The sequence below is a fragment of the Syngnathoides biaculeatus genome, chromosome 20, assembly GCF_019802595.1.
Source record: "Syngnathoides biaculeatus isolate LvHL_M chromosome 20, ASM1980259v1, whole genome shotgun sequence".
NCBI classification, from domain to species: Eukaryota; Metazoa; Chordata; class Actinopteri; order Syngnathiformes; family Syngnathidae; genus Syngnathoides; species Syngnathoides biaculeatus.
Window position 1 is genome coordinate 6575876 of NC_084659.1, and position 12466 is coordinate 6588341.

The 12466-nt window shown below is 49.6% G+C and overlaps 1 protein-coding gene across 6 annotated transcripts in view; it reads left to right on the forward strand.

Annotated features, from left to right (window-relative positions):
- LOC133493336 (atrophin-1) overlaps nucleotides 1–12466 on the forward strand; it is a 33451-nt gene that overhangs the window by 10816 nt on the left and 10169 nt on the right. For 3 of the 6 annotated variants that reach the window (XM_061806616.1, XM_061806615.1, XM_061806620.1), the window contains 8 exons: nucleotides 385–553; nucleotides 1922–2497; nucleotides 2660–2986; nucleotides 4996–5169; nucleotides 7056–7238; nucleotides 8589–8641; nucleotides 9701–9782; nucleotides 12249–12434. In XM_061806616.1, the coding sequence (XP_061662600.1) occupies nucleotides 385–553; nucleotides 1922–2497; nucleotides 2660–2986; nucleotides 4996–5169; nucleotides 7056–7238; nucleotides 8589–8641; nucleotides 9701–9782; nucleotides 12249–12434 (1750 nt within the window). The remainder of the gene's footprint in view (nucleotides 1–384; nucleotides 554–1921; nucleotides 2498–2659; nucleotides 2987–4995; nucleotides 5170–7055; nucleotides 7239–8588; nucleotides 8642–9700; nucleotides 9783–12248; nucleotides 12435–12466) is intronic. The other 3 variants (XM_061806617.1, XM_061806619.1, XM_061806618.1) reach the window with 3 other exon arrangements.

Sequence of the window (12466 nt, forward strand, 5' to 3'; positions counted from 1 at the left end):
ACTAATGTATATATAAGCTATCATTGTTATGCTTATATAAATATGATTATATGTACTTTTTTTCAAATAATTTATATCTCATGTAACAAAATAAAATGATGAAAATGTACATTTATAAAAAAATAAATAAATAAGCAGATTTGAAATAGTTTAAATACAGAATACAATAAATCAAGTCATAGTTATGTTATGAAAAAAATTACGAGCACGGCATTATTTATATGTTATTGAATTCTGATAATTATGTTTTAAAATAAAACATTTTATTTTGTTCCAGTACATGAAAGAAAAAAAGCAGGAACATATTTACATGAAAACACGGGCAAATATTTCCCTCTGGATTTCCAATTTGTCACAACACGAATAATTGTTCTTCTCCGTCAGAGCCGCGTGAGTCCCCAGCGTCCGTCGGCACTTTGTCCTCGCTTCCTGTCCCACATGAAGTCCGACTGCCAAGGCCTCAGACCGCCGTGTTTCCTGAGCTCCAAGCCGCGACCGCAGCCTCCGTCGGCGGGTTTTCCGCCGGCAGCTCGCCCCTGCCGACCGCCGTCGGGTGAGGCCAACTCGCCCGCTTGATGGACAAATGTGACAAATGTGTGCTCTCATTTTGTGATGAAATGCTCCACCGTGCCTCCTTCAATTTCCCCCCCCCCATCTGTTTGTGCTTCGGTGTAAACGGCGCCGCCCTCTTGGTGGGCATAACGGGTGCGAGCCCGGCGTAGTCTTTTTGATGCGAAGGCATGTCGGCCAGCGTACGCGTCAAGCGAGGCGGGGGGGGGGGGGGTTGCATATCTCAGCACGGGGGACCCGAAAAGTCATTATTCGGCCATATGGCGCCGGGCCCGCTCACAATCGCCCCGAAGGAAGCCGGGGCGGCTCGTACGCCCCGACACATGTCGTTGACGCGCACGCGCTCGGACCCTGGCGTGCGTGCGGAACAGATGGGAACGGTGGCGCGTTGTGAGGGGAGCACTGCTGCAATGTGTTCTCTTTATCCCCCCTGCGCTGACTCCGCTCGGCGGAGGAAACAAGAGGAGATTGTCTCACGCCGCCTGACACCCCCCGTCGCACGTCTAATCAGTGGTCACCGCCAAGAAAGAAAATACGCTGAAAAGATTTGGGGCTGTGCAAAAGGGGAAAGGAGAGAAAGGCCAAGGGGAAAGGGGCGGAGCCACAAGGAGGAGGCTTGTTTACCGCCAGGAAGATTTCAGATGTGGTCCCGGAGTCTTAACTGTGTGCAGCAGAAGGTCAAAAGAAAAAAAGGAAATTACAAACAATTCCACGTAGCAGGCAGTGTGAGCACAAAATGGAAGGAAGAAGAAAAAAACCGGCAGGAAAAGCCTAGTAGAACATCAAAACCTTAGTTGGGAACGCTTTTTCTTCGGTTTGAACCTGCGCCTTAGACAAAGTAGAAGGAGTTGTGGAAAAAAAAATAGCTTCCGGGATACTCATATCCAAAAAAAAAAAAAAAAATCTACACTTTATTTGAGGGTATTTTGCTTCAGCTAAGGTGGAAGGAATTGTCAAAATAGTTGTCAGCGTTAATACGATGGCACTCTCGAACATCTGAACTTTATTTAAGTACTGTTATTCGAAGTGGGGCCTTAGATAACGTGAGTGGAATTTGAAATGTAATTTATTTCTGTGAGCCAAGGCATACTTTAGAAGGTCTGAACTTTATTTGGGGTCAATCGGAGGCCCTTGAAATGGCGGGCCGACTCCCACAGAACAGTTGAAAACGTTACATCCCCAGTTCAAAGAGGGTGTGCACACTTCCGCAACCGCCTTATCGATATAATAGTTTAATTTGTCCTCCTAAAATGATTGTAGAGAGTGAGCTGTACGAGCTGAAGGTCACAATGACGGTCCCAAAAGCTTCCCAAAAAATGGTGCCCTTTGCTCCTTTGTTTTGTTTTTCCAGCTGTTGTCACCCGGGGCCACGCGTCCGACGCTGGCCTCGTCGCCATTGTCAAGTTGGGAAGCGCGGCAGCTGCCGCGCGCCTGGCAGAGCGCGTTTCCTTTTCTCTGCCTTTGTCCGCCGGCCCAGCGGGGCGAACGAGCGTTGTCGCTCCGCGGCCGCTGGGAACGGGAACGTCAGCCGCAGCTGAACAAGAATCTTTCGTTTGCCTTTCCCGATGTTTTCTCGTTGAAGGGTTCATCCACATGAGAGCTGGTGGGAGACCGCGTGAAGAATTCCCGAACGCCGTTCCGGTTTTATCTGACGTTCCGCCAATTCCGCCGTCCTCCGCTGTCCCTAAAGGACATGCCGGGCACTCCGACCCCGCAAGACCACGGAGCAACGCCGGCGACGTCCACGGCGGTCTTGCTCCCAAAGGCGGGAAACGTGCAAGTCCGCAGGTGGCCGTACCCGACCCGGGAGAACCGGACCGGGAATTCCGCCGCAATCCGAGCGGGTCGGAGCGTCCCGAAGCCGCCTCCTCGTCGGACTTCAGTCGTCGGTCCTCGGGACTCTTCAGCCGCGGCAGCGTGCAACCTGGTTAGCTTCGGCTTTAGCGTCCTCCGTCGGATCCGCTGAGTGTTGATTTTATATTTTCTCATTTTATCTTGGAATGAATTTTTTCACTGGTTACTGACGCAGTTTATATTTCCTTACCTGATTCATGCACGTGCTCATTTTTTCATGTCCATTTTGGCGAAGATCCAAGCCTGGGCAGCTTCTCGCCCGCATCACCGGACCTTCCGAGAGGATCCGGTCGTCGAAGTCGCCGCTCGAGTCTCGGCAAGACGCCAGTCGGCTTTGTTCCGCACGATTCCGGAGCGCCCCGATCGCCGATCGTCCGCCGCCGTCGTTCCGTCGATCCCGCAGACGCCTTCGATCGTCCTGCAGGTGCCTCCGGAGATGTTCTTCCGCCATTGGACTCCCTTTGCAGTTCGTCCCCGATGAGTCCCAGGTCAGGGGCGAGGCGGGCCCCCTCGGCGGACGCCCGTCGCTGGCCCGTGCTGCCTCCCATCTCCTCCTTCAACGGTGAGAGCCACGGACGGCTTCGGAAGGTACGGTTTAAAAAGACAAAATATGATGACAAATGGGCAGTGGGCGTAGAAACAGGCCGTGCTTTTTTTTCTCTTTGAAGGTGTCGTAATTGTCACAAATGTCGACTGTGATTTGGCAGAAAGTTCCTCTAAGATCTGTGTACCGCTCCCCCCTGGTGGCGGAGTCACACACAGCAGGGAGCAGCACAATGTCCGTCGAGTTGAAGTAAAAATTGGCTTTGTTTTTTTTCTGACGACAACAACATTGGAGAGTGCTGTTCTTCTTATTTTTAAGGAAAACTCTACTTGACATTTCCGTCGTCTGAATAAATAGCGATATATAATGATAAGCTCTCTTTAATTCGCTCTTCCCCTCCCTCCTCCGCCTGAAAAAAGGACGGCGGTCATAAATCCACGCCACGAGAGAATAGCGGCCCGTCTTTTTCCCGCGCTCGCCGATTTACCGTCGACGGGATGCTGACATCTGACTCCTCGGGAACTTTGTGAAAGGAGGCCAACAATGTGGAATTTGTGTGAGGATTTTCTCTCCTTTTATTTTTTTTTTTGTGCCCCGGCGGCGGGGGGGGTGGTCGGGGGCCGCGGGGGGGGGGGGGGGGGGCGCCGCGTCGTCACCCGCTGTTCTCTTGACGGCGAGTGTCACGGCTTCATTACTTTGAGCGGCTCGAGAATTGAACTCGCCGCAGCCGCATAATGAGCCGTCTTTGTAAGACGCACACGCCGGCTAACCGTTGCGATAAAACTGCCGCCGCGAGCGTGTTGTGAGAACCTTCGAGGGCGCCGCAGTTGGTGATGGAATTCGTGCCACAAATAGAAATCATCATCATCTAATTTGCCATAAAACAATCAAACAAGGTTCCTTTAAGAGGATTGAGGACCAGGTTCCTTGGCAATAGCTAAGCATGGCCGCCTCCCCTTCTTCTTCTTCTCCAGCCGCCTCTCAGCAGTCACGCTAAGTACGTCATCTTGTTTATTTCCATGCACAGCGGTGCCTTGGTTCTCGAACACAATCCGTTCCAGAAATCTGGTTAAAAACCAAAACGTTCCAAAACCGAAGAACGTTTTCCCATTACCATGAATGGAAAATGAAATAATTCGTTCCAAGCCTAAAAAACAGTTTTTTTTAAAGTGATTTTCTTTTTTAGCTTTTCCTGATAATAAACTGACTAGTAGAAATACATGTATAGTTTAAATACTTGATATAATGAAATAATTTTTGACGTCTTTTCAGTTTTTTTCCAGGGGTGCGTTTGAAATCACAATAACAAACCGCCGTGGGTCAGCTGGCCGGGGCGTTCGAATAACTATTTTCCTTTGAAAACCAAAGCAAAAAAATCTCGAAATTTTCGTTCGTAAACCGATTTGTACAGAAACAAAGATGCTCGAAAACCGTTTTATTAGTTTTTTTATGCAAAGTATTTCGATGTAAATTCCGACTTTAATGGCGGAATCCGACTTCAGTCGAAATTCGAGTTCAGTCGCGACTGTAGGAACGGATCTGAGTCGTCGACCGAGGACTCCCTTGACTCCGCAAAGATGGTTGGGAAACACAACAAATGGTAACAATTAGCCAAAGAAATTAGATCGTAGCCATGATTAAATTGCACAAAAAGAAATGGCTGACAAACACGATTTGCAACCTCATTTCACTTTTCAGAATATTACAAGATGAACAAAAAGTAAAAATGTGCCACCAAATCCGGCTAAATTCCAATTCAGCGTTCCAACGTATCGCCCCAACCAATGTGAATCTATTCCATAACATTTCGAATTGCCAATTGCATTTTGTACAAAATCTGGTAATAATCATTTGTTTCATTTTTCTTTCAATTTTAACTGTCTAAAGTCAGGTGACCAGCCCCAAAAATAAAATCTCAACTAATTACGCCACAGTTTCAATTTTGTCTTTAATCAATCATATTTGCAAAGCCTGGGACGGCATTTAAGTGTCAAGTGCATCACTTGTGGGCGTTTGTGCGCTCGCAGAACGACGCCGCGGCTCGACGGCGGCGTCGCCGGACTCGAACCCGGCGTTAAGCCGCCCCAACTCCAGCCTCTTCGACGAACTGGATGCCGTCGCCCCGCCGTCGCCTTCGTCCCGCTCGTCCCCGGACCGAGAGGGCGACTCGACGGACGGGGGCGCCGCCTCGTCTTGCCACGGTATGCGAAAGTTGCGGGTTTGAAAACTTTAGGGAAAAATTTGTTTATGTATTTTGTTTTTCTATGGGGGGGAAAATGACTTTAGGCTGGAACATAAAGAAAATGTAGAAAAGTGAAGTTGGAAGTGTTCTGAATGCTTTCGGTGCATCGGGAAAGTATTCCCAGAACTTCCTTTTTCCAAACTTTTTGATTTTTGAGGTGTGAAAAAAATGAACTGAATCCATTTTGTAATCGGAGGCCGCAGCCTAAGAAAATGTGGAAAAAGTGAAGCGCGGTTCGGTTCCGATTTGGTTCATCAGTCGGGCGCGTCCGCTTGACCGGGAACTCCCCAATGGTAATGAGGACATTATGATTTTTGTTGCCGTCGCATTTCCATCCTCGTAATGTCTCAATCGGGCGACGCGGATCCGAACATTTGGGCGACTTTCCTCGTCGCAGCACCAAGACGTGCGTGCGGTGCGGCCGAATGACGACGTCTCTCCTGACTAATCCCCGACAAGGTGTTTAGCCTGCTTCCGCGCTTACTTGCTTGACACAACCTCGGTCTGAACCCCCCCCCCCCACCTGACCTTTGCCCCCACCCCCAGGCTGCGAGAGGATCGGGGTGGGCCGCTGCCACGGCGACCGCAGTGTAATACAATCCCCCCCCCCAGCCCCCCACCCAAGAAAGGGAATTGCATTCATAAATTATTCAGTGCTTTACTTTTTCCATATATTTTAAGTTGATTTCATTGTCATCCCACAATGAAAACATAAAAAGCAAACAATGGAAATAAATATTCATAAATGTATTGCTGTTGCGTGGTAAAAAAAATTACAATTTTTTAAATTCTATAATTTTTTACTGTTATTGCTTTCTGTAGATTAATATAAACTATGTTATTATCTTATTTGTGCCTGATGATTTTTTTTTTCCAAATATAAGTGGGCAAAATAATGTACTTCATATTTAGATATACAATACGTATTTTATGACGTTTTATATATATATATAAGGCATTTTAAGTTCATTAATGCTATTTTAGGATTTAGTTTAGTAATTGTCATTGCATGAAATATACAAAGAAAATACATTGAATATATATTTTATGAAAATATTTCAATAGTTCTATATTTCATTTATTCTTTTAATTATTGTCTAATATGTGCTAGACTATTTAATTGTATTCCTTGTTTTTTTGTTATTGAAAAAAAATGTTGTTTTCCATCTTTAGTATGATTTTGTGGCTCATTTATTTTGATTCCCCCCGGGTTTCGCGTGTATGACGGTTTCATCCCTTTTTGTTCATTTTGCGATGACGATAACATCCTTTATGAGCAGAGCGCCGCCGAGTGCCATTGACTGACGTATGACGTTGGGATCTCCGTAAAACTCTGTTCCTCGCGTCCGGCGGGCTTTGCGCGAGTGGGCGGTAACGGCGGGATTAGCCCCCAGATTAGCGCTTTGCGGCGGGAGGGGCTTCTGCCTTTCCGACACTTTTTTGGCTAATGATGAAGCCGCTGGAAGCGTGGCCCCCGACGCCGTCGACCACGTTGCGGTTGTTGTGATCCCGGGATTTCCTCTCCCAAAGTCCCGCAAAGCTTTTTCCCAGCCGTTTGAATTTCTCGCCGTGGTTCCGATCACGCGTGCGTGTATTTGAAATCCCCCTCCGCACCCATCCGGCGTGGGCCGGGATGGATTTGCACGGGCGCCCGGCCAACGCTGTCACTGATCCGCTTTTAATTGGGTGTGACCGCGGCGACCGATCCAGTGCAATCAATCATTCAAAAGCCAGAAACCGGCCTAGCGTCCGAAAAGGATTTGACATGTTCATCTGGCAAGTGGGAATCGGGATTCAGACGATCAATTCAATCGTAAAATCCACGTGAAACGTTTTTGTTTCCAGAAGCGCGGCTGCGCACGGGCCTGGCGGCGTTGGCGTTGGATGGCCATTCGGGCCATTTGAGCTCGCTGTCCCGCGTGCGGCTGCTGCTGCTGCAGCAGCAGCGGACGCCGCCGGAGGACCCGGGGCGCTTCCCCGCCGCCGACGGGTGGAGCCCCCGCCGGGATGTCACGTCGACCTCGGCAGGTATTGCGGCCTACGCTCACAATTCAGCCTCGAGTTTTGTGTCCAATCTTATTTTGTACTTTGTTTTGATTTCTATTTTATTATGTAATTAACTTTTTCTTGCTCATTTAATTCATTTTTCTTTGTTTTAATCATTTATGTGATTATTTGAGTGTTTTAGTCAATTTGCGATGACATAAAACACGAGTACAATATATTTTATTTTTTTTTTTTTTTTTATTGTCAGGCGAGATGACTTGATAAGCAACCAGGTGTGTCTGCGTGTGCGCGCGTGTGTTTTTTTTTTTTTTTTTTACGAAGGGGATTATTGGCATCTCGCGTCTGAAGGCTTGACTTCTCCCCCCGATATTCATGGGCCATATTCCTAAAGATCAAACCGCCGGTGTGGATCATTAACCCGGGAAAGTCCGACACAGTTGGGCCGCTCGCGCAACCGCTAGATAACCGCCGGATCTCGTTTATGGGCTCGTAAAAAGGCCGTAACGACGCTCGGCGCGCGTTCCGAAGCAACAGGTGGCGCTGCGGGCCCTAACTGTAGCGTGCCAGCCAATCCCATGTTGCCATTCCCAGTTGGAGCATACTGAACTTGACACAAAGACACACTAGTCACACACTTTTCAAACAACGACGCAACTTTACGTTTTGATTATACGCTAACAAACAATGCAGAAGGCCATAGACAGGCCTCAAAGCGATAGGATAGATTTTCTACATTCTATTTAATTCTTTTGTAACTGCATTTTTTATGAAGTATAATATTATAGAGTGCTATTTATTTCAAAACATTACGAACATTTTATTTGTGTTTTGGGGGAGGCTAGAACACATTATCGACATTTGCATTCGCTTCAATGTGGAAAGATGATTTGATAGTTGAGACCGAGAGAAGTGGAACCAATTTACACTTAACGACGCATTTTAGTAGGTAGTTAGTTAGAAATCCCCTCCGGTCGCGGCGAGGTGACACCAGGCAGCAGGAGGCATGCGTGCCCCCCCCCCCCCCCCCGTCTTCGCCGACAAAACGCCACGATCCCCACACGAGGCACGGCTTCTCCTATTTGTATGAATGTTGACAATAAGCTTGTTTTTTTTTTTTGAATTTGAACAATGTTTGCACCTGGCACGCTCCTCCAGACAGGTGCTCGTCTTTGAGCGCCACTATTTGCTCACAGATTACACACGGCACGGGCCCGACGTGCGCCATAACTCATATCTGTGGACACACACTCCGTGACAAAAGATAAGTTTGTGTGTGTGTGTGCACGCCCGAGGCAAGCGTTGGTGTACACACGCACACACACACCTGCCCGACACGACGGCGCACAAATGACTTCCTGCCGCCCACAACAGGTCCAAAGGGGACTCCTGACTCGGCCTGGAGGGTCCCAGAAGACGGCGAGTCGGTGAGTGACCGACGTGGCCTACCCATGACCCCCCCACCCCCCACCCCCCCAGGTCGTGTAACCCAGCCCTCCCATGTGTTGAAAATGGACCTTGGGCGAATTGGGGGGGCGAATTCGTATTTACTGCTGGACTGGTCTTTACTTTCAATTTGATTCACTTTTATCTGCCGTCCATTTCAGTTGAATTATTATTTTTTTTTTCCTATATTGGAGCAAAGTCGCCCTGCGACTGGGTGGCGAGCAGTTCAGGGTGTAGTCAGCATTTCGCCCGAAGCTAGCTGGGATAGGCTCCAGCTTTCCCGTGACCCTTGTGAGGATAAGCGGCTTGGATAATGGTTTGATGGATGGACCAAAGTCGGCGGCATGGTTGGATCAGCTGGAAAGCGTTGGCCTCACAGTTCTTAGGTCCTGGGTTCAATCCCAGACCTGCCTGTGTGGAGTTTGCTTGTTCTCCCCATCCGTGCCTGCGTGGCTTTTCTCCGGGTGGGCACTCCGCTTTCCTCCCACATCCCAAAAACATGCAACATTAATTGGACACGCTAAATTGCCCCTAGGTGTGATTGTGAGTGCGGCTGTTGTCCGTCTCCGTGTGCCCTGCGATTGGCTGGCGACCAGTTCGGGGTGCGCCCTGCCCGCTGACAGCTGGGATAGGCTCCAGCACTCCCCGCGATCCTTGTGAGGATAAGCAGCTTAGAAGATGGACGGAGCAAGGTCTTCAAAGTCACTGACTGCCATTTTTCCCAGTTCACGTGTATAATTTGACTTCTAACGCGGTCGATGTGAGTGAAGGTTTCAATGTTTGGCGCGTGCATAATATTCCAGTATTTTACAATGATATGAAATATGAAATTTGCCCGTCAGAAGTTTTGAAACTCGCGCACTTTTCGGCAACAGAACTTCTGCCCTGCGACGACGCCATTGTCTTTTTTTTTTAATGTCGGTCCTGATTTTTGTTTTTGTGGCTATTGTTGTAAAAGGTTTGACAGCTTCCAGTTTAGGGTGAACGCGAAGCTTTGTTTGCGTAGTAACCCGAAAGATCTCATTTGTCCATCCTCGCAGGACTGGTCCGTGGGAGGTTCCGGGTCCCTTTCATCCCGGCTCACGCAGCAAAGTCCGTCACCTGACTCTTCACCCGAACAAGGTGCCGTTTCCCTTGAAACGTTGACGCGTCCACCACACGCGTGTCAGAAGTTAATCAGGCCGATTTGTTTTTTTTTTTTTGTCCATTCGCGCGTCATCTGCTAAAAGGTCTCCTCCTCGGTGGCAGCGGTCCGGCTTCTAATCGGCGCCATCGTCCCCCTCGCTTGTCGGCGCTCCGTTTTGGCCATCCCTCTTCTTTGGTACACTTAAGCCGTCTTAATCCCGGCCACCGCCATCTGGCCTCGCCCCCCCCCACACACGTATCGTCTTTACCTGTCGCTGCGCCTTTTTTGTCGAGGCGAAGGCGAAAGGTCAGGATGACCGCCACCCCCCCCCCACCCCCCCACGCCGGCCGTTTTCGTCACGGAGGTTCCCTTCCGCAATCGCCGTTTTCTGCGGCGTTGCGACCACAAGATGAGAAAATAATCTCGGCGGCAACACTCCGAAGCTGCCCGAGTTATGACTACAAAAGAGGGGACGAGATCATATTTCTCCAATGATAGCTTGTGTAAAACTACAGGGAAATGGTCACCACTGAACCGTTTCTTTCTGAAATTATTCCTGCATCTGCGGTTCCTAAAACCCTGCCAGTTGTCTATTTGAGATCAGATTTAGGTCAACCAAAACCAGGTCCAAAATGCTCCTCCACGAGTTCTGACTTCAATTTTGACGATAGTTCAAAGTCGTCCAGTTTGTCGCTATCTCGATTAAGACCAACATCTGCGTGACAAGCTCACTGCTTTTCCACTCGGCCGAGTCTTCGCCAGCTGTGACCGTGTCCCCCCCAACCCCGCGAGGCTCGCGATTAGACCTTTGAGCTCATCAGGAATTCATAGCCGTGCTAATCCCCGCCACCGCCGGCCGTTAGCATTCAGCTGCTACCCAAGACGTTATCGCGGCGACGTGCGGCTCGCCACAAAAGAGCGTTAATCTGAGCTGGCCGAGGACGCAGATTAGCGGCGTGAGCGCGCGGACCACACACTGACACGCTAGCCGGGCCGCTATTGTCTCCCCAAAATCCCGCAGTGGCTCTTTAAGCATCCCGGACACCGCGCTGGCCTTTGATTGGCACTTGTCAAGGCCTGATTGAGAGGCTGAGGTGTGTCCCCAAAGGAGGCCCATGAATAATAATTTCAGCATTTTGTGGGGGGGGGGGTCCTCTGGGTGGCATCGCTGAACAGCTTCGCCGCCACCGCCGCCGATTGGCCTCGCCCTGCTCATCCTTTTCCCAAAGGAGATAACAAGTCGGAGCGCCTTGCCCTCGCGTGGCGGAGCGACTTGTGCGCTCTTTGTCCGCGAAAATTGGATTCCACCCCCAAAATCCAACGGGGTTCGGAGGCGGCGATTGTCACGGCGACCAGTCCGCTGTTTTTGACTTAAAAACTCGTCAGTCGGGTGTCGGAGGGTCACTCGATTTGGGATGACCGCAGCCGGCCTCGGAAAAAGTCCAAAAATTCTGGACCTAGGAGAAGGGATCGGGGTTCTCCGGTCAGGTGCTTCCTGCCTTCCTTTGTGCCGTCGTTTATTACTCAAGAAATGAACTTTTATGTACATGATATGTATTCTCAAGGCCCTTCCAAACAATCCCCATCTGGTCCAAAAAAAATTCTATTCAAAGCTTGCAAACCGCCGACACATGTTTCTACCGGCGTTTTTCTTCAAAGGTTTCGCCACATGCATCAAGTCAGATGCTCGCTCGACGCGCCGTCGTAATGACCCCCAACACGCCACCCACCCCGACTCATTCCTCATCTTGTCCTTTCCGTCTTCCGCGGTGCGCTGGCCGCGAGTCGGGCGTGCGCATCGCGCCGGATGGCCGCCGCCTCCCATCAATCGAGCCGCCGTCCGTCCGTCTGGCTTCCTTTGACGGACGATGCGCTCTCGCGCCGAAATGCTCCGCGTGTCAACGCTGGATACATCATGACGCTCACTCTTGATTGGCCGCCGGGTGACAAAATGGCCGCTTGTTTCCGGACTCCCCGTGAGGGCAGATGCGCGTGCCGCTTTCAAAATGTGGGAACGCAGAAGAACTGATGTGGGCGTGAAATTCTGGAAATTAAGATTCAGATTCAAAAATATTGGTTGAAATGATTCAGGTTATGTCATGGAAAACGCAGAGTACAAGGAAATATGTAAACACGGTGAACGTGACGAAGGTTTTGTAAACTGTCCCGGTTGATAGCTTACATTTGCCGGTCAAGAAATGCGGCATCACGTTTTTCTTTGCTCCTTCTCAGATATGAAAAATCCTTCCCGGTTTGAATTTGGAGCGGTTTGCGTTTTGGCTGAGAAAATATGGAACGATAAGTTCGTCAGTCTGCCCAGTGCATTTCAAAGAGGTCCATTCGGCCAAACGGTTCCGGAGCGAGTTGTGAATTTTCTGAATGTTTTGAAGTCGGACTGGTTGAATTACTTCAGAAATATGGAAAATGTAGTGTCACCAACAGCACTTGCAACCTCATCACAGGTTCTGGTTCTGGTTCTGGTTCTGGCGTGGTTCTTGCGGGCGTTCGGGACCAAACAGAGGCGTTTCCGGGACGGGTTGCGGACGAGGAGGAGAGGAAGAGCAAGGTCCTGAAGATCCTCTACAAGCTGCAGGACCCCGGCAGGCGGACCCCCGGGAAGGCCCACGTCTGCTCCGACTTTGACGACTGTGAGTTGGTTTTTTTTTTTTTTTTTTTTTTC